The sequence below is a fragment of the Ictalurus punctatus genome, chromosome 25 (genome assembly GCF_001660625.3).
Source record: "Ictalurus punctatus breed USDA103 chromosome 25, Coco_2.0, whole genome shotgun sequence".
NCBI lineage: Eukaryota > Metazoa > Chordata > Actinopteri > Siluriformes > Ictaluridae > Ictalurus > Ictalurus punctatus.
The window spans coordinates 19,906,579-19,928,288 of NC_030440.2; the positions used below are offsets into that span (position 1 = coordinate 19,906,579).

General features: G+C 45.6%; 2 protein-coding genes across 3 annotated transcripts in view; one reads left to right on the forward strand and one right to left on the reverse strand.

Annotated features, from left to right (window-relative positions):
* Nucleotides 1-16,991, reverse strand: part of psmc6 (proteasome 26S subunit, ATPase 6) — a 270,786-nt gene extending 253,795 nt beyond the window's left edge. Inside the window, exons 1-14 of one of the 2 annotated variants that reach the window (XM_053675883.1) lie at nt 16,834-16,991; nt 16,480-16,559; nt 16,295-16,334; nt 16,150-16,202; nt 15,958-16,025; nt 15,678-15,792; nt 15,237-15,324; nt 15,009-15,070; nt 12,155-12,278; nt 11,982-12,043; nt 11,744-11,864; nt 11,370-11,450; nt 9,268-9,339; nt 9,019-9,138 (exon numbers count right to left, since the gene is read on the reverse strand). In XM_053675883.1, coding sequence (XP_053531858.1) covers nt 9,020-9,138; nt 9,268-9,339; nt 11,370-11,450; nt 11,744-11,864; nt 11,982-12,043; nt 12,155-12,278; nt 15,009-15,070; nt 15,237-15,324; nt 15,678-15,792; nt 15,958-16,025; nt 16,150-16,202; nt 16,295-16,334; nt 16,480-16,559; nt 16,834-16,918 — 1,170 coding nt within the window. In that variant the 5' untranslated portion in view covers nt 16,919-16,991 and the 3' untranslated portion in view covers nt 9,019. Of the gene's footprint in view, nt 1-8,679; nt 9,139-9,267; nt 9,340-11,369; nt 11,451-11,743; nt 11,865-11,981; nt 12,044-12,154; nt 12,279-15,008; nt 15,071-15,236; nt 15,325-15,677; nt 15,793-15,957; nt 16,026-16,149; nt 16,203-16,294; nt 16,335-16,479; nt 16,560-16,833 lie in introns of those variants that run through there. The other variant, XM_053675882.1, reaches the window with a different exon arrangement.
* Nucleotides 2,408-8,523, forward strand: cgrrf1 (cell growth regulator with ring finger domain 1). Its single transcript, XM_017455617.3, has 6 exons — nt 2,408-2,673; nt 2,942-3,084; nt 3,170-3,347; nt 5,118-5,265; nt 7,407-7,514; nt 7,596-8,523. The coding sequence occupies exons 1-6, from the start codon at nt 2,543-2,545 to the stop codon at nt 7,938-7,940; spliced, it is 1,053 nt and encodes a 350-aa protein (XP_017311106.1). The 5' UTR covers nt 2,408-2,542; the 3' UTR covers nt 7,941-8,523.
* Nucleotides 16,992-21,710: the final 4,719 nt, after the last annotated feature.

The window sequence follows — 21,710 nt, forward strand, 5'->3', positions numbered from 1 at the left end:
TTGAACTGGAGTCTCCTCACATCAACATCAGCACCTGACCTCAACCTCACCAACGCTCTTGTAGCTGAATGATCACTAATCCCCACAGCCACACCCCAAAATCTAGTGGAAAGCCTTCCAGAAGAGTGCAGCGCATTATGACAGTAAAGGAGGAATAAATCTGGTAATGCCCTGTTATAATCTGTTATAATGGGTGACAAATATAGACTGTTACAAACAGACAAGCAGATTAATGTTGCAGCTACATTAAGCAGCAGCTAATGACTACAACTACACTCAAACTCATTGACAAACCTGTAGTACACTACACATCTTACGACCACATGGACGTGGAGCTGGACAACGTGGAAGTGTTTGACCTGGTAGGTGATGGAGCTGAACAATAGATTATATCACCACACATATAGCTTATTCTGATAGACACTGTGAATGGGGATCATTGGGATCATTAACATTGTGCAAAACAATTTTACTGTCACAAACTTGCAAGGTTTATGACTTTAATAACTAGGTTTAAGTGAAAATAGTAGTCTAGGTAATAATTCACTCTGTTTCACTCTTTACAGAGAATGACCATTTATTATTATTGTTCAACCTAATTGCAAAGAGCCAATATATCATATACTCTGAGGTTTCAGATTTAAAAAAAAATCACCCACTGATCTCTATCATGATCAGATTTAAATCTCTATTCCTACTGATGTAAAGTTTGGTATTCCACAAGGTTATATTTTAGGCCCACTGCTTTTTACTTTATATATGCTACCTCTAGGTCAAATTATTCATAAACATGGAATTATCTTCCACTGTTATGCTGATGATACAGCTGTGTATGTTTCAGCGAAGCCAGAGGACAGACAGCAGCTTAGTAAAGTTGAAGAATGTGTAAAGAAGAGAAATAATGAAATAAACAACACTGATGTCTCAGCTTGGCAGAAGGAAGATAACAGATGGTAATAAGCTGTTTTGAACTAATGAACCTCCATTTTAAAGTTCAATTCAATTTCAATTCAATTTTATTTGTATAGCACTTTTTACAATAGACATTGTCTCAAAGCAGCTTTACAGAAATATCAACACGGTGTACAGATATTAAAGGTGTGAATTTATCCCAACTGAGCAAGACACTGAGTGGTGACGGTGGCAAGGAAAAACTCCCTAAGATGTTTTAAGAGGAAGAAACCTTGAGAGGAACCCGACTCAGAAGGGAACCCATCCTCATCTGGGTAACAACAGATATTGTGAAAAAGTTCATTATGGATTTATATGAAGTCTGTATGGCGTTAAGAGCAGCCGTAGTCCCAGCAGTCTGGAATTAGAGAAGATTTGAGCTCCATCCAGAGGCAGAAAGGATCTGGATCTCTAGTATCTCCATAAATTCGTGTGGGGCTCGGTGAAAGGAGAGAGGGAGAAAAAAGATAATTATGACTGCGAAGTAGTAGAACAGAATCTAGTCAGGGTAGGCTTGAGTAAACAAATATGTTTTAAGCCTAGACTTAAACACTGAGACTGTGTCTGAGTCCCGAACACTAATAGGAAGACTGTTCCATAACTGTGGGGCTCTATAAGAGAAAGCTCTTCCCCCTGCTGTAGCCTTCACTATTCCAGGTACCGTCAGATAGCCTGCATCTTTTGATCTAAGTAGGCGTGGCGGATCATATAAAACCAAAAGGTCACTTAGATATTGTGGCGCGAGACCATTTAGTGCTTTATAGGTTAATAAAAGTATTTTATAATTAATGCGAGATTTTACTGGGAGCCAATGCAGTATTGATAATATCAGTGTGATATGGTCATATCTTCTAGTTCTAGTTAGGACTCTAGCAGCTGCATTCTGGACTAACTGGAGCTTATTTATATTCCTACTGGAATAGGACTATAAAGTAGTTTATCATTTTATTAGTGGACTGTCCTGCACCATGTTCCCTCATACTGCATACACTATATTCAAGATAAATCAAGTTCAAGTTGGTTTTTAATTGTCATTCCTCTGTATACCTGTATACATTAGAATGAAATGACATTTGTCCAGGACCAAGATGCAACACAGAACAGTACGCAAGACTACATAAAGTGCAGGTACACAGCAGTGTGAGACAAGTTCAATAAATACATATAATTAATAATATTACTAATATTCTAAAATATACAATATAAGGAAATTTTATAAACAAATATTTTACAGTGAATATAAGAACAATTAATCATACTTTATCATACAGACACACTTGTTTCTGTGTTAGTTATTTCAATCAACCTTTATATTAACAAAGAAAAATGCTACACCTAACCCCTAAAACAGCAACTAAGCCTCGATGAGGACAAGAATCTGTGGTCAAAACTAGCAGGAGTATATACAGCGAGTTTATTTTCTATTCGCGGTTTGATCCACGAGGCCGCCGTAGCTGCTGTTAACCCGGAAGTGTGTGTTATCCGGAGGTTCCAGTGTTGTGACAGCGCCGCTGTGTGTTATTTTAGTTCCGTAATTTCACTGGAACTCTCTGATGTGCGGTTTTATTCTAAATTAAAACTGTGTTAGTGAATGTTTAATTTCCGGTATATTTCCGGTATGGCGGCGGAGTTTATAGTAAAGCTGTATGAATATTCTCCACTTTTTTACATCAGTGTGATAGCAGTGTGTTTCATCCTGACTGTGGCTGCAGTGTTGGGCTGGTAAGTGTGTGTGTGTGTGTGTGTGTGTGTGTGTGTGTGTGTGTGTGTGTGTGTGTGTGTGTGTGTGTGTGTGGTGTTCAGTGTGTCTGTCTCTGTGTGTGTAGTGTTCAGTGTGCGTGTGGTGTTCAGTGTGTGTGTGTGTGTGTGTGTGTTTGATGTGTGTGTAGTGTTTGATGTGTATGTGTGTGTGTGGATGGTGTTTGATGTGTGGTGTGTGTGTGTATGTATGTATGATGTCTGATGTGTGTGTGTGTGTGTGTGTGTGCAGGTTTGGCTTTGATGTGCCGGTGATTGTGAGAAGTTCAGATGAAGGTGATTCTCTTCCTCCTGCTCCAGAGAAGAAGATGGTTCAGGTTCCCAATCCGTTCTCTCTGGAGATCAACACAAACACCACACTGGGATCAGTAACGGGTAAAACACCACACTCCACCTGTCTGTCTGTCTGTCTGTCTCACAGAGCGAACTGCCATGTTAATGTGTGTCTGTGTTCTTTCAGATGGTGTATGTCTGCAGCCATATTGTTTAGAGGAGTGTGTGTTGAGTTGTTATTGGGGCTGCAGTGTTCAGGCTCTACAGTTTGCCCTGCAGGAACACCGCTACACACGAAGACTGAACACAGCGCATTTATTCCAACAGGCTTTACAGGGGCAGTACCTGCACTGCCACACCTTCATGTATCCTTACTGTCATTAACACCGTCATTAACACACCTTCACCTGTCCTTAATGTCATTAGCACGCCTTCACCTATCCCTGCTGTCATTAATATGCCTTCACCTGTCCTTACTGTCATTAACACGCCTTCACCTGTCCTTACTGTCATTAACACACCTTCACCTGTCCTTACTGTCATTAACACACCTTCACCTGTCCTTACTGTCATTAACACACCTTCACCTGTCCTTACTGTCATTAACACACCTTCACCTGTTTTTACTGTCATTAGCATGCCTTCACCTGTACTTACTGTCATTAACACTGTCATTAACACACCTTCACCTGTCCTTACTGTCATTAACACACCTTCACCTGTCCTTACTGTCATTAACACTGTCATTAACACACCTTCACCTGTCCTTACTGTCATTAGCATGCCTTCACCTGTACTTACTGTCATTAACACACCTTCACCTGTCCTTACTGTCATTAACACGCCTTCACCTGTACTTACTGTCATTAACACATCTCCACCTGTCCTTACTGTCATTAACACACCTTCACCTGTCCTTACTGTCATTAACAGTCATTAACACACCTCCACCTGTCCTTACTGTCATTAACACATCTCCACCTGTCCTTACTGTCATTAACACGCCTTCACCTGTCCTTACTGTCATTAACACATCTCCACCTGTCCTTACTGTCATTAACACACCTTCACCTGTCCTTAATGTCATTAACACTGTCATTAACACACCTTCACCTGTCCTTACTGTCATTAGCATGCCTTCACCTGTACTTACTGTCATTAACACACCTTCACCTGTCCTTACTGTCATTAACACTGTCATTAACACACCTCCACCTGTCCTTACTGTCATTAACACATCTCCACCTGTCCTTACTGTCATTAACACACCTTCACCTGTCCTTACTGTCATTAACACTGTCATTAACACACCTCCACCTGTCCTTACTGTCATTAACACATCTCCACCTGTCCTTACTGTCATTAACACGCCTTCACCTGTCCTTACTGTCATTAACACGCCTTCACCTGTCCTTACTGTCATTAACACACCTTACCCTGTCCTTACTGTCATTAACACACCTTCACCTGTCCTTACTGTCATTAACACACCTCCACCTGTCCTTACTGTCATTAACACTGTCATTAACACACCTTCACCTGTCCTTACTGTCATTAACACACCTTCACCTGTTTTTACTGTCATTAGCATGCCTTCACCTGTTTTTACTGTCATTAACACTGTCATTAACACACTTTCACCTGTCCTTACTGTCATTAACACACCTTCACCTGTCCTTACTGTCATTAACACACCTTCACCTGTCCTTACTGTCATTAACACACCTTCACCTGTTTTTACTGTCATTAGCATGCCTTCACCTGTTTTTACTGTCATTAACACTGTCATTAACACACTTTCACCTGTCCTTACTGTCATTAACACACCTTCACCTGTCCTTACTGTCATTAACACGCCTTCACCTGTCCTTACTGTCATTAACACTGTCATTAACACACCTCCACCTGTCCTTACTGTCATTAACACACCTTCACCTGTCCTTACTGTCATTAACACACCTTACCCTGTCCTTAATGTCATTAGCATGCCTTCACCTATCCCTGCTGTCATTAACACGCCTTCACCTGTTCTTAATGTCATTAACGCTCATTAATAGTGAGTATTATAATGTGTAATAACGCTGTAATTATGAATGTTAGTGTGTATATGAGTTGATCTTTGACGATGATGTCAGCATGGGTAAAGGTCAGAGGTCGGAGTGCATCACTCAGATGCCTTCAGATCTCGGAGTAACAGATTTCGGCTTCCTCCCAAGAGATCGCTATCCGCTAGTCGCTGTTCTCACCTTAGCTAAGGTGGAGGACAGAGATGTCTACGACATTGTGAGTAACCCACACACACACACACACACACACACACACACACACACACCATTCTGTTTACACTGTAAGTCATGATGATGATGATGAATATTATGGAGATGGTGGATGGTGGACATGACCATGATAGTAAACACTATCATTACCATCTTCATCATTATCATTATGGTTATGATAGTGGGGCTGCTGCTGCTGATGATGATGATGGTGGTGATGAGGAGGGTGGTGGTGATGAGGAGGGTGGTAATGGAGGTGATGATGAGGATGGTTGTGGTGATGAGGAGGGTGATGATGATGATGGATGTCACGATGAGGGGGTGGTGATGATAGAGAGGAGGGTTGTGGTGATGATGGAGCTGATGAGGAGGGTGGTGGTGATGATGGAGATGATGATTAGGAGGGTGGTGGTGATGATTGAGGTGATGAGGAGGGTGGTGGTGATGATTGAGGTGATGAGGAGGGTGGTGGTGATGATTGAGGTGATGTTGAGGAGGGTGGTGATGGAGGTGATTAGGAGGGTGGTGGTGGTGATGATGGAGCTGATGAGGAAGGTGATATGGAGGTGATGATGAGGGATGAGGAGGGTGGTGGTGATGATTGAGGTGATGAGGAGGGTGGTGGTGATGATTGAGGTGATGATGAGGAGGGTGGTGGTGATGATTGAGGTGATGATGAGGGTGGTGGTGATGATTGAGGTGATGATGAGGAGGGTGGTGGTGATGATTGAGGTGATGATGAGGAGGGTGGTGATGGAAGTGATGAGGAGGGTGGTGGTGATGATGGAGATGATGTTGAGGAGGGTGGTGATGATGATTGAGGTGATGATGAGGAGGGTGGTGATGGAGGTGATTAGGAGGGTGGTGGTGGTGATGATGGAGCTGATGAGGAAGGTGATATGGAGGTGATGAGGAGGGTGATGGAGATGATGATGAGGAGGGTGGTGGTGATGATTGAGGTGATGATGAGGAGGGTGGTGGTGATTGAGGTGTTGAGGAAGGTGGTGATGGAGGTGATGAGGGTGGTGATGATGGAGCTGATGAGGAAGGTGATATGGAGGTGATGAGGAGGGTGATGGAGATGATGATGAGGAGGGTGGTGGTGATGATTGAGGTGATGATGAGGAGGGTGGTGATGTAGGTGATTAGGAGGGTGGTGGTGGTGATGATGGAGATGATGTTGAGGAGGGTGGTGGTGATTGAGGTGTTGAGGAAGGTGGTGATGGAGGTGATGATGAGGAGGGTGGTGATGGAGGTGATGAGGGTGGTGATGATGGAGCTGATAAGGAAGGTGATATGGAGGTGGATGAGGGATGAGTAGGGTGGTGCTGATGATGGAGATAATGATTAGGAGGGTGGTGGTGATGATGGAGGTGATGATGAGGAGGGTGGTGATGATGGAGGTGATGATGAGGAGGGTGGTGATGGGGAGGGTGGTGATGATTGAGGTGATGATGAGGAGGGTGGTGATGGAGGTGATGAAGAGGGTGGTGGTGGTGATAATGGAGATGTGGAGGAGGGTGGTGGTGGTGATTGAGGTGATGTGGAAGGTGGTGATGGAGGTGATGATGAGAAGGGTGGTGGTGATTGAGGTGATGGTGAGGAGGGTGGTGATGGACGTGATGAGGGTGGTGATGGAGGTGATGATGGGGAGAGTGGTGATGGTGATGGAGGTGATGATGAGGAGGGTGGTGATGGTGATGAGGAGGGTGGTGGAGATGGGGTGATGATGATGGAGATGATGAGGAGGGTAGTGGTGGTGATGAGGAGGGTGGTGATGGTGGTGGAGGTGATGATGATGGTGGTGATGAGGAGGAGGAGGGTGATGGAGCTGATGATGAGGAGGGTGGTGGTGATAGTGATGGAGGTGTTGAGGAGGGCGGTGATGGTGATTGAGGTGATGGTGAGGAGGGTGGTTGTGATGATGGGGGTGATGATGGACATGATGAGGAGGAGGGTGGTGATGGTGGTGGTGATGATGGAGGTGATGATGAGGAGGGTGGTGGTGGTGATGAAGGTGATGAGGAGGAGGGTGGTGATGATGGAGCTGATGATGGAGGTGATGATGGGGAGGGTGGTAGTGATGATGGGGAGGGTGGTGATGATGGAGCTGATGCTGTTGCTGATGATGAACAATGGTTGTTGCAGGTGGTGAGTGTTACAGTTCTCCACGTTCCTGATGATAAGTACCGGCTCTCTGCGAGGATCCTGTTCCACGTCCTGCTCACTGCTGATGGAAACATGTTCGATCTAAAGGTAAACACATGCTGATTGGTCTCATTGGCTGTTTCTCTGTTTCCATAGTAACATCTGAACATGTCTAACATTTCTTCACAGCCACTCTTCATGTCCACTGACGGCACAAGCCCCACCCCTACGGAGGAAGAGGTAAAGCCACATGAAGAAGAACCAAAGGATGAAGAGGTGGAGTCGGATACAGAGGGGGCGTGGCCAGGAACTGTAGGGCGGGACTGTGTGGTGTGTCAGAATGCGGCAGTGAACCGTGTGTTGTTACCGTGTCGTCATGCGTGTGTGTGTGACGAGTGTGTGTGGAGGTTTCAGCATTGCCCCATGTGCCGAGCCTTCGTCTGCGAGTCCTTCACCCTGTCTCCGCCCACAACCACTCCCCCTGTCCCGAGGGGCGGGGCTTATAACACAGACATGCACAGCACTGCTTTTTAATGATTGTTATTTTAAACAGTAATGATTTCGAAACCCTTTTGGAGGAACTAAAGTAGCAGGAACTTTTCATTTTACTTCATCATCTGAATCTGATGTTATTCCGAACACACTCCTGTGTAAATAAAATTACACTGAAATTCAATTCATACCACAAACATGTCACTGTGATCAGCCCACTGTGGGCGTGTCCCAGACCACACCCCCTTTTCACCATAATGCAGTGCACTATGGGTAGTATGTAGACATAGTTTGGTCACTGACCTGCTGCAGTGCATTATGGGATGTGCAGTAGATTTCCTCCACTGTGTATAAAACATTAAAGCTAGTGCACTATGTAGTGAACACGATGGAGTTTAGGACAAACGCTGTAATATTGTGTACATAAATATTATTTTATATATTTATTAGTCTACTAATAAACTTTAAACTGATGTTTAAAGTCATCAGTGTTTAAATAAAGTGTCACTCAGAGGAGTGTTACTTTAAAATAATCTAAATAAAAGTGAAACGTGCTGAAAAATCAAAACTGTTGATTTTATTTGCTATAATTGTGGATTTAATAAATAAATCACAGAGGACTGGAGTTCTCGGTGTAGTGTTCTTATTAGAAACTCCCAAACCACAGCCGCTTTTACATTTCATCATTAAGATTAAAGTAAGAGTTGTTCCTACTCTTCACCGAAGAGGTGGAGTCGATATTCAAATGAGATAATTACCATAAAGAAAAACAGGACACTGATTCAGTACGAAACTTTAATGAGGTGATGAACAATGTGTAATTATTTATTTCAGATTAAACAAAATCAGCGCTGACATCACAAGAGTGTGTTCAGAAACACTGCTGCGTCCTAATAAACACAAAACTAAAGAGCCTAAGAAGGCGCGCGCACGCACACACACACACACACACACACTAAGGAAGCAGCCTTCTGAAGGGTGGTGGTTTTACACACGTGTTTAAATCTGAACTCGCCGCATTATACTAAACATAACAAAAAGAAACAAAATAAACATTTACTCAGCTCTGTCACCGTGTGTGTGTGTGTGTGTGTGTGTGTGTGTGTGTCAGAGCTGAGGTTTTAAACAGGTTTATAATCCAGTTTGGATTCAAGCTTTTTAGAGTCTGCGACTTTCCTCACTGCCTTCATAAAGTCCTCCTGAGTGACAAAATCCCGATCAGCACGGATAGCAAACATCCCTGTGGAGGAACACACACACACACACACACACACACACACACACACACACACACACACACACACACACTATAAACACACTCATATGATCAGACACGGATCAGGGTGAAAGGTGTGTACGGTTATTTTACCAGCTTCAGTGCAGACGTTACGCAGATCAGCTCCGTTAAATCCGTCTGACAGTTTCACAATCGCCTCGTAATCTGAACAAAAATAAACACGCGTTAATATTTACACCTCACGTTATTAAACTGCTGATTTACCTCCAAGATCCCACAACAGGATATGCAGTTACAGTGAGGGGAAAAAAGTATTTGATCCCCTGCTGATTTTGTATGTTTGCCCACTGACAAAGAAATGATCAGTCTATAATTTTAATGGTAGGTTTATTTGAACAGCAAGAGACAGAATAACAACAAGATGAGGTCAGATGTTTCTTGTAGTTGGCCACCAGGTTTGCACACATCTCAGGAGGGATTTTGTCCCACTCCTCTTTGCAGATCCTCTCCAAGTCATTAAGGTTTCGAGGCTGACGTTTGGCAACTCGAACCTTCAGCTCCCTCCACAGATTTTCTATGGGATTTAGGTCTGGAGACTGGCTAGGCCACTCCAGGACCTTAATGTGCTTCTTCTTGAGCCACTCCTTTGTTGCCTTGGCCGTGTGTTTTGGGTCATTGTCATGCTGGAATACCCATCCACGACCCATTTTCAATGCCCTGTCTGAGGGAAGGAGGTTCTCACCCAAGATTTGACGGTACATGGCCCCGTCCATCGTCCCTTTGATGCGGTGAAGTTGTCCTGTCCCCTTAGCAGAAAAACACCCCCAAAGCATAATGTTTCCACCTCCATGTTTGACGGTGGGGACGGTGTTCCAGGGGTCATAGGCAGCATTCCTCCTCCTCCAAACACGGTGAGTTGAGTTGATGCCAAAGAGCTCCATTTTGGTCTCATCTGACCTCAACACTTTCACCCAGTTGTCCTCTGAATCATTCACATGTTCACTGGCAAACTTCAGACGGGCATGTATATGTGCTTTCTTGAGCAGCGGACCTTGCGGGCGCTGCAGGATTTCAGTCCTTCACGGCGTAGTGTGTTACCAATTGTTTTCTTTGTGACTATGGTCCCAGCCGTCTTGAGATCATTGACAAGATCCTCCCGTGTAGTTCTGGGCTGATTCCTCACTGTTCTCATGATCAATGCAACTCCACGAGGTGAGATCTTGCATGGAGCCCCAGGCCGAGGGAGATTGACAGTTCTTTTGTATTTCTTCCATTTGCAAATAATCGCACCAACTGTTGTCACCTTCTCACCAAGCTGCTTGGCAATGGTCTTGTAGCCCATTCCAGACTTGTGTAGGGCTACAGTCTTGTCCCTGACATCCTTGGAGAGCTCTTTGGTCTTGGCCATGGTGGAGAGTTTGGAATCTGATTGATTGATTGCTTCTGTGGACAGGTGTCTTTTATACAGGTAACGAGCTGAGATTAGGAGCACTCCCTTTAAGAGTGTGCTCCTAATCTCAGCTCGTTACCTGTATAAAAGACACCTGGGAGCCAGAAATCTTTCTTATTGAGAGGGGGTCAAATACTTATTTCCCTCATTAAAATGCAAATCAATTTATAACATTTTTGACATGCGTTTTTCTGGATTTTCTTGTTGTTATTCTGTCTCTCACTGTTCAAATAAACCTACCATTAAAATTATAGACTGATCATTTCTTTGTCAGTGGGCAAACGTACAAAATCAGCAGGGGATCAAATACTTTTTTCCCCTCACTGTACGCTCATAGGAATATTCCTGAAATCTTTCAGTCAGAATTTAGACCTCATCACTGCACAGAGACGGCGCTGGTTACAGACGTAAATAACCTACTGCTGACCTCTGATCAGGGGTGTGGCTCACATTATCTACATCAGCCAATCAGACTGTGGGGTCAGGACTGCAGTGTAAAGCCATTACACCGAAACTGTACAGGAACATGTGTCTCTTCTTCAAGACCAGCAATTTTACATCTGTGTGCCAGCCGTAAAGGGTGTGTGGACATGAAGGGTGTGTGGACGTGTAGGGTGTGTGGACGTGTAAGGGTGTGTGGACGTGTAGAGTGTGTGGACGTAACCCCAGTGAATGAGGAGGTTAAACACTTGCAGAGAATTCTAAGTGCAGAAATAACCGGTGTCATTATATATATATATATATATATATATAGTGTGTGTGTGTAGATAAATCAGTGTCTCACCGATGTCTCCGTGTTTAGTGATGGGACCTGAGTGGATCTTCAGGATGTCCAGACGAGCCTGCTCATTGGGCAACTCGATATCTGAACAGGAAACAGGAAGTAAACCAGATTCCGCAGTGTTTATGAATAAAATAAACATCTGTTTACTACAGAAACCTTCAGAACTACATATAAACGAGCAGGAACCCAACTGAAGTGGACTATTACATCACTTCCTGTGTGTGAGGTTTATTATAGAAACAAAAACACGCATAGCGAGATGAGGGGTGTGTGTGTGTGTGTGTGTGTGTGTGTGTTTGTGTGTGTGTGTGTGTGTGTGTGTGTGTGTGTGTGTGTGCGTGTGCGTGTGGAGAGAAGGTAAAATACAGTCTTACGGATCTTCCTGTCGAGTCTCCCGGGCCGGAGCAGAGCCGGGTCCAGTGTGTCAGGACGATTAGTAGCCATGATCATCTTCACACGGTGCAGAGTGTCAAACCCGTCCATCTGATTCAGCAGCTAACACACACACACACACACACACACACACACACACACACACACACATTAACTGGACAGCACTGGCCCACAGCAGTTCTCCTGTTTTATAGAAAGCAGTGAGACAGTAATGATCACCTCCATCAGGGTTCTCTGGATCTCACGATCTGCTGAAGTTCCCTCAGAGAAACGCCGTCCACCTGAAACACACACACACACACACACACACACACACACACAGTATGAGTGATTACACAGTCCAGTATACAGTGTATCAGTGTATAATAAGCGGAGTGTGTGATGGAGGTTACCGATGGCGTCGATCTCGTCCATGAAGATGATGCAGGGCTGATGATCTCGAGCGTAATTAAACATCTCTCTGATCAGCCGAGCGCTTTCACCGATATACTTATCCACGATGGAGCTCGACACCACCTACACACACACACACACACACACACACACACACACACACACACCATCATATACACTAATACACCACCTACAAACACACACACACCATCATATATACTAATAAACCACCTACACACACACACACCCCATCACAACACCTGCACACTTGTTGAGGACTATATTAGTGTGTCACGTGAACCCACAGCAGAGAGATTATTCACTCAGGGTGAACAGTGGGTGGTTTCTTCTTGATTTTTAGTTGAAGCTAGTTTTAGCATCGGTCGTCAGACAGAAGCTGTAACTGCACTTCCTTGTTGCTACGAGCTGTTTACACGTTGCTGGATTAGAGATAATTCCGATGTTCATATTCAGTTTCGGCCGGGAGTCGCTCGTTCACGCGATTACACTTTGCGTGAGGCGAAGTGTATCACCTTCTCCTCCTCTCTTCCCCTCACTGTTTACCTGTTTACACACTAACACGTGTCATCAGTTCATCCCTGTTATTCACCACAGGTACAGACCACGGCACACTCCCAGGAAAGTACGCAATTTAAACACCCTACGCTCTCTGCATGTGGCCTCTGCAGATTCCTTCTCGTTCTCTATCAGACTTTGGAACTGCTGATCTGCGGTGAACAGGGAAGACTTCATTCCTGACTTTGCAACCCACTAGAACCTCAGCGTGCAGGCTCTGACTGAGACCTGGATCCATACTGAGAACACTGCCACACCCGCTGCCCTAGCCTCCAACTTCAACTTCTCCCACACCTCACGTCCCAACAGACGAGGGGGTGCTACAGGTTTGCTTCTCTCCAAAACATGGAAATTTACATCTCTCTCTCCCGCTTGCTCCTACACGTCCTTTGAATTTCATGCTGTTACAGTCACGGACCCTGCCTAAATGCACTTTCTTGTTGTCTATCGACCTCCAGGGTCTGGGGAAGTTCAATGATGAATTTCACACGCTACTGTCCACCATCCCGGATGATGGAACTCCTCTTGTGGTCCTCGGTGACTTCAACATTCATCTAGATAAGCCACATGCAGCTGATTCTCTTGCGGTCCTTCCCAGGTTTGACCTCAAGGCTGGCAAACAGCTTGACCTCATCCTCACACGTAACTGCACCACACACAATCTTCTCATTACTCCTCTCCACACCTCTGACCGTTTCTGTATCCAGTTTGATATTTTTCTCCCCTCACCCCCTTCACTGTCTCCACCTTCAGTCGCCTTTCTCCGCTCCCTTACCCCTCGCACTTCTCCTCCATTGTCACAACCTCACTTCCCTCTTCTGATAGACACCTCTCCTCACTAGACTTAAACACCACAACTGAAATGCTATGTTCCACTCTAACATCGTCTCTTGACAGCATCTGCCCCCTAACCTCCAGACCTGCTCGCACATCACCCTCTAACAGACGACTTCACCACTTTCTTTTCCAACAAGGTTACATCAATCAGGAACCAGTTCTCCACCACAGACTCACATAGACCAGCTCCTGCTCCATGTAACTCTGAACTGTCCTCCTTCTCTCCTCTCTCAGAGACTCAGGTCTCAAAACTCCTCCTCTCTAGTCGTCCCACGACCTGTCCTCTTGGCCCTGTCTCAGGCTACACAGAAACTAGTCCAGGCTCTTGTCATCTCAAAACTGGACTACTGCAACTCACTACTCTCGGGCCTCCCAGCAGCTCCATCAAACCCCTTCAGATGATTCAGAATGCTGCCGCGCGCCTCATCTTCAACCAGCCCAAGAGAACCCATGTCACACCCCTCTTCATCTCCTCCACTGGCTTCCTGCAGCCGACCGCATCAAATTCAAGGCCTTGATGCTCACCTACAAGACCTTGTCTGGAACAGCGCCCCCTACCTCAACTCTCTCCTGAAGGCTTACGCTCCCTCACGCAATCTGCGATCAATCAATGACTGACGCTTAGTAGTTTCTACTCAGTGTGGCTCAAGGTCCCTTTCCAGAACCTTCACACTAACTGTTCCTCAGTGGTGGAATGAACTTCCAACCTCAATCCGGACCGCAGACTCTCTCACCATCTTCAAAACACAGCTAAAGACCCACCTCTTCCGTCAACACCTAACCAACCCCTAACTTGTGTTCAGTTTCTCCCATTCTTCCAGCCAGATCCACTGCAACTCAACCAGACTGGATTTGGAGCGTCTGTGAATTCCATCTTCAGCTCTCTCCACTAATGTTCCGTGGGGTTCATGTGTGGGCCACTGAAGAACATTCAGAGTCTCGTCCTGAAGAAGCTGCAGCATTGTGTTGGTTGGACGTTGCTGAAAGTTGAACCTTCACCCCAGTCTGAGGTGATGTGCACTCTGGAGCAGGTTCTCTTCAAGGATCTCCCTGGATCATTCATCGTTTCATCAATTCTCACCATCTCCTCATCACTGCAGCTCAGAGGCTTTCAGAGGTCTCCTGAGAAATCTATGGACTTCATGGAGTGGTGTTTGGTCTGACACACACTGTGCATTGTGGGATATTATACACACAGGTGTGTGCCTGATTTCTATGTTATGACCAATCAGGTGAATTAGCCACAGGTGGACTCCAGTCAGGTTCTACGGACATCTCCGTGTGTAAACTTATACCCAAAAAAACTCTAATTTAATCCACTTTAAATTAAACCCAAGTTTTTAGAGAGTGTGTTACCCATAATGCACTGCAAATGAGAAAAACTGTGTATTACCCATAATGCACTGCACTGTGAGAGGTGTGTGTAATAATAATGTTTACCTTGAGGAAGTTGCAGTCCAGCTGACTGGCCACAGCTCTCGCTAGCAGGGTTTTCCCAGTGCCTGTATCACACACACATACGTTACACACACACACATCACTACACACGTTACACACACACACACATTACTACACACACACACACGTTACACACACTTGTTACATACACATTACTACACACACACGTTACACACACATTACAACACACACACACGTTACTACACAAACCTGGTGGTCCATACAGCAGGCAGCCTTTAGGAGGGATGATGCCCACACGCTGGAACAGCTCAGGGTTTGTCAGAGGCAGCTCAATCACCTACACACACACACACACACACACACACACGCATTAGCTGCTGCAACACATCAGTGTGACCACCATACTGGAAAGAGTGAGATGTGTCCAAGTGTAATATATAGTGTAACGTGTACAGTATAGAGTTTACCCATAATGCACTGGAGCTTCTAATGATGTCCAAAGACTGGGCTGGGACAGTCAATTTTATGCAAATTAGCTGAAGCAACAGTGTATCTGATTGGCTGTTACTGTCAGAGATGTAAGTCTCCTGTGTGTTTATTACTCAACACTGATTTAAACACTGGACATGGACTGTGTGTGTGTGTGTGTGTGTGTGTGTGTGTGTGTGTGTGTGTGAGTGATGTCCTCACCTCTCTGAGCTCTCTGATCTGTTCTGATAATCCTCCAATCTCAGAGTAAGACACAATTCCTGGATCCTCATGAGACATGTTATATACCAATGGGTCCACCTCACGTGGCAAATACCTGAGACAGACAGACAGAGAGACACACACACACACACACACACACACACACACACACACACTCAGTGTTACAGTAGTGAGTGAAGCCGTGTACGATTCTCACATTTCAAGACACCACTGGGAGCAGTGTGTGTGTGTGTGTGTGTGTGTGTGTGTGTGTGTACACCTCATGATGGTGAGGGTGGTCATATCCAGCGCCACTCGGGTTCCAGGCTTCAGCTTTGTCTTATCCAGCTGTAGAAAAACAGTGACATCAGAACGAACACACACACACACACACACACACACACACACACACACACACACACACACACACAGCCAAACAGGAAGTGACATCACACCTAGATTGAGTGTTTACCTGTCTCCTGCAGCCCACCACGTAGCGTGGCCCATTAGTGGCTTTAACAATAACTGAAAAACACACACACACACACACACACAGTGAGTGCTCAGTGGAGTACACACAAGCGGTAATAATCAGAAACATACAAACACACACTTACACTTTTCCTCTGTCAGCTGCTTCAACACCTCACCTACAATCTACACACACACACGCAAAATATATAATACACTTCTTTTAATCATGTTATGGTTTATACACATCTGTACAACTACACTACAGCATATTGCATGTTAATAAGCATCTGAACTCATGCCTGTGTGTATAAATATTGGCACCCCTCACCTGTCCGACACTCTGCAGCGCTTTCAGGTCATTCTCAGATTTCTCATACTGCTTGGTCAGCTCCTTCAGCTGCTCTCTCACTGTAACACAGCACCATTAACCGGTTAGAAATAAGAATATCAGTGAAGTGTAGTCTGTTGTATCATTAACCGGCTCTGTGTGTGTGTGTGTGTGTGTGTGTGTGTGTGTGTGTGTGTGTGTGTGTGTGTGTTAGTTATGAATGGAGTGTGTGTGTATGATGACACAGCGCGCTACACTGCGCCGCTCATTAACCCCAATAAACTGTTTACACACACCACACACACTTCACCCAGCGGTTAATGTCATAAATATAAAGTCCGCTGCGGCACTCACACTCCTTCAGCCGCCCGTCGATCTCTTTATGTTCCAGTAATTTCTTCCTGTAATCCTGTAGCCCTTTCTCTCTGCTGTCCGCCATCTTGTCTACACCGCTACTGCTGCTGCTGCCGCTTCTTCGGTGCTTCCGGGTTTTTTGTCGCTCCAAGCGCCACGCGCCACACTGCTGCCCCCAGAGGACAGAAATGAAACTACAACACAGCGCTGTTCAGCAGATACACGCCTTCCATTTACACTGTGTTTAATTCTCACTCTGTACAGAGACCACGACTAATCACTTACTCACTACCACATCAGGTACTGCACCTGTAAACTAAACTACACCTGAATCCCACATCACTCCCCGAAATATAAAGCACTGTATTGCTCATGTTTACACTAACCGCTTCATTCACCACTGAACACTATACACTGTAAAATCTACACCAGACCCAAAGGCCATGGGGAAGTGGACAAGTGTGCATGAAACCCCTTAAACCCTTAAAACTTGTGTTTAATAGCAGAAAAACCTGTCATTTGTAGTCATTAAAAACATTTATGCTGTAATTGCAACACAAAGTTAGTAGAAAACATATAAATAAGCAAACAAATAAATAAATACAGTTTACAGTCTGCCTTACGGTCAGTAAGTTAGCTTCTCTTCCTATCTCTCTCTCTCTCTCTCTCTCTCTCTCTCTCTCTATATATATATATATATATATATATATATATATATATATATATATATATATATATATATATATATATAAAGCAGCAGTATTTCCTGGGTTTTTTTTATTTATTGATATATCTGACCCTCTTTTGATGATGGGGACAAAAAATGTTTGTTTTTTTTTTTTTTTAATTAATAAATCAGGAGCCCAAATAATTTCCTATATAGATCTACAAACCCCACTAACCCAGACTCATATTAACATTCTGATTAATTTAATGTTTTTGTTCTTCACTTAACCTCTCTTCACCCTGTCCAGGGTGTACCCCGCCTTTTGCCCGATGCTCCCTGGGATATTCTCCACGTTCCCCGTGACCCTGAAAAGGATAAGTGGTATAGGAGATGGAGGGATGGACCTCTCTTCTGTCCGTGTGCGTTTTCATCGTAATACACAGTGTTAGCCATATGGGGGCAGTACTAACTCATCTAGCTCACCTAACTCATTTATTACAAGTCCTAAAAGTAGATAAAGAGAACCAAATTAAAGAAATGAGATAAAAATATTATACTTGGTCATTTATTTATTGAGGAAAATGATCCAATATTACATATCTGTGAGGGGTAAAAGTATGTGCACCTTTGCTTTCAGTATGTGGTGTGACTCCTTGTGCAGTAATAACTGCAGATAATCGTTTGGGGTAAGTGTTGATCATCTGCACATCGGCTTGGAGGAGTTTTATCCCGTTCCTCAGTACAGAACAGCTTCAACTCCGGGATGTTGGTGGGTTTCCTCACATGAACTGCTTGCTTCAGGTCCTTCCACAACATTTCTACTGGATTAAGGTCAGGACTTTGACTCGGCCGTTCCAAAACATGAACTTTATTCTTCTTTAAGCGTTCTTTGGGAGAACGACTCGTGTGTTTAGGATCGTTGTGTTGCTGCATGATCCACTTTCTCTTCAGATTCAGTTCATGGACAGATGTCCTGATATTTTCCTTTAGAGTTCGCTGGTATCATTCAGAATTCATTGTTCCATCAGTGATGGCGAGTTGTCCTGGTCCAAATGCAGCAAAACAGGTCCAAACCATGACACTACCACCACCATGTTTCACAGATGGGATAAGGTTCTTACGCTGGAATGCAGTGTTTTCCAGACTCTGATAGATCCCTGTTCTTTAAATAAAACAGGACGTCACTCACTCACACCTGATCATCATCCCACTGACTGAAAACACCTGACTCTAATTTCACCTTCAGATTAACTGCTAATCCTGGAGGTGCACATACTTTTACCCCTCACAGATATGTAATACTGGATCATTTTCCTCAATAAATAAATGAAAAAGTATAATTTTTTGTCTTATTTGTTTAATTGGGTTCTTTATCTACTTTCAGGACTCAGGTGAAAATCTGATGATGTTTTAGATCATATTTATGTAGAAATACAGAAAATTCTAAAGGGTTCACAAACTTTCAAGCACCACTTTATTTTGCAGTCATAATAAAAACGTGTGTGTGTGTGTGTGTGTGTGTGTGTGTGTGTGTGTTGAACATGTCTGTAGAGGAATTTGAGGTGGAACTGAAGGAAAGAGACAGAGACAAAAGAACGGTAAGGACGGAAGGAATGTGTTCAGACGTGTTGAGCTTCTCACATGGGGCTTACAACTAAGGTTTTACATACTCACACACACACACACACACACACACACACACACACACACACACAATCACACACACTCACACTCACACACACACTCACTCACACACACACATACACATACACTCACACACACGCACTCACACACACACACTCACACACACACTCACACACGGTTCGATTACCTCCGTGGCCCTGTGTGTGTGAGTGGGTGTGTGAGTGGGTGTGTGAGTGGGTGTGTGTGAATGGGTGTGTGAGTGGGTGTATGAATGGGTGTGTGAGTAGGTGTGTGAGTGGGTGTGTGAGTGGGTGTGTGAGTGGGTGTGTGAATGGGTGTGTGAGTGGGTGTGTGAATGGGTGTGTGAGTGGGTGTGTGTGAATGGGTGTGTGAGTGGGTGTGTGTGAATGGGTGTGTGAATGGGTGTGTGAGTGGGTGTGTGAGTGGGTGTGTGAATGGGTGTGTGAGTGGGTGTGTGAATGGGTGTGTGAGTGGGTGTATGAGTGGGTGTGTGAGTGGGTGTGTGAATGGGTGTGTGAATGGGTGTGTGAGTGGGTGTATGAGTGGGTGTGTGAGTGGGTGGATGTGTGAGTGGGTGTGTGAGTGGGTGTGTGAGTGGGTGTGTGAGTCTGTGTATGAGTGGGTGTGTGAGTGGATGTGTGAGTGGGTGTGTGAGTGGGTGTGTGAGTGGGTGTGTGAGTGGGTGGATGTGTGAGTGGGTGTGTGAGTGGGTGTGTGAGTGGGTGTGTGAGTGGGTGTGTGAGTGGGTGGATGTGTGAGTGGGTGTGTGAGTGGGTGTGTGAGTGGATGTGTGAGTGGGTGTGTGAGTGGGTGTGTGAGTGGGTGGATGTGTGAGTGGGTGTGTGAATGGGTGTGTGAGTGGGTGTATGAGTGGGTGTGTGAGTGGGTGTGTGAGTGGGTGTGTGAATGGGTGTGTGAGTGGGTGTATGAGTGGGTGTGTGAGTGCTTGTGTGAGTGGGTGTTGAATGGGTGTGTGAGTGGGTGTATGAGTGGGTGTGTGAGTGGGTGTGTGAGTGGGTGGATGTGTGAATGGGTGTGTGAGTGGGTGTGTGAGTGGGTGTGTGAGTGGGTGTGTGAATGGGTGTGTGAGTGGGTGTATGAGTGGGTGTGTGAATGGGTGTGTGAGTGGGTGTGTGAGTGGGTGTGTGAGTGGGTGTATGAGTGGGTGTATGAGTGGGTGTGTGAGTGGGTGTGTGAATGGGTGTGTGAGTGGGTGTGTGTGAATGGGTGTGTGAGTGGGTGTGTGTGAATGGGTGTGTGAGTGGGTGTGTGAATGGGTGTGTGAGTGGGTGTATGAGTGGGTGTGTGAGTGGGTGTGTGAATGGGTGTGTGAATGGGTGTGTGAGTGGGTGTGTGAGTGGGTGTGTGAGTGGGTGTGTGAGTGGGTGTGTGAGTGGGTGTGTGAGTCTGTGTATGAGTGGGTGTGTGAGTGGATGTGTGAGTGGGTGTGTGAGTGGGTGTGTGAGTGGGTGGATGTGTGAGTGGGTGTGTGAGTGGGTGTGTGAGTGGGTGTGTGAGTGGGTGGATGTGTGAGTGGGTGTGTGAGTGGGTGTGTGAGTGGGTGTGTGAGTGGGTGTGTGAGTGGATGTGTGAGTGGGTGTGTGAGTGGGTGTGTGAGTGGGTGTGTGAGTGGGTGTGTGAGTGGGTGGATGTGTGAGTGGGTGTGTGAGTGGGTGTGTGAGTGGGTGTGTGAGTGGGTGTGTGAGTGGGTGGATGTGTGAGTGGGTGTGTGAGTGGGTGTGTGAGTGGATGTGTGAGTGGGTGTGTGAGTGGGTGTGTGAGTGGGTGGATGTGTGAGTGGGTGTGTGAATGGGTGTGTGAGTGGGTGTATGAGTGGGTGTGTGAGTGGGTGTGTGAGTGGGTGTGTGAGTGGGTGTGTGAGTGGGTGTATGAGTGGGTGTGTGAGTGCTTGTGTGAGTGGGTGTTGAATGGGTGTGTGAGTGGGTGTATGAGTGGGTGTGTGAGTGGGTGTGTGAGTGGGTGTGTGAGTGGGTGGATGTGTGAATGGGTGTGTGAGTGGGTGTGTGAGTGGGTGTGTGAGTGGGTGTATGAGTGGGTGTGTGAATGGGTGTGTGAGTGGGTGTGTGAGTGGGTGTGTGAGTGGGTGTATGAATGGGTGTATGAATGGGTGTGTGAGTGGGTGTGTGAATGGGTGTATGAGTGGGTGTGTGAGTGGGTGTGTGAGTCTGTGTATGAGTGGGTGTGTGAGTGGGTGTGTGAGTGGGTGTGTGAGTGGGTGTATGAGTGGGTGTATGAGTGGGTGTGTGAGTCTGTGTATGAGTGGGTGTATGAGTGGGTGTATGAGTGGGTGGGTGAGTGTGTGTGTGAGTGTGTGTGTGAGTGGGTGTATGAATCACTGCGCCCGGGGGCCATCTTCAGTCGTCTTGACTCAGTCTTGTCACTGGATCATGTCGGTCAGCAGGAAGTGCGAGTGCGGCCGATGCTGCGCAAGTCTTCCTCACTTTAATCCAATTACGCGCAAGTGGAGTTCCAGGTTGTGTTCTCCATAATGGAGTCGGAAATGGAGACTTCGGTCTTCGTCAAA

Bases quoted from the DNA above. Each gene is read 5' to 3' on its own strand.
- cgrrf1 (XM_017455617.3), top strand. From the start codon at position 2,543: ATGTTTAATTTCCGGTATATTTCCGGTATGGCGGCGGAGTTTATAGTA. The intron at 3,085-3,169 runs GTAAAACACCAC...GTGTTCTTTCAG, and splicing joins CACACTGGGATCAGTAACGG to ATGGTGTATGTCTGCAGCCA. The intron at 5,266-7,406 runs GTGAGTAACCCA...TGGTTGTTGCAG, and splicing joins ACAGAGATGTCTACGACATT to GTGGTGAGTGTTACAGTTCT.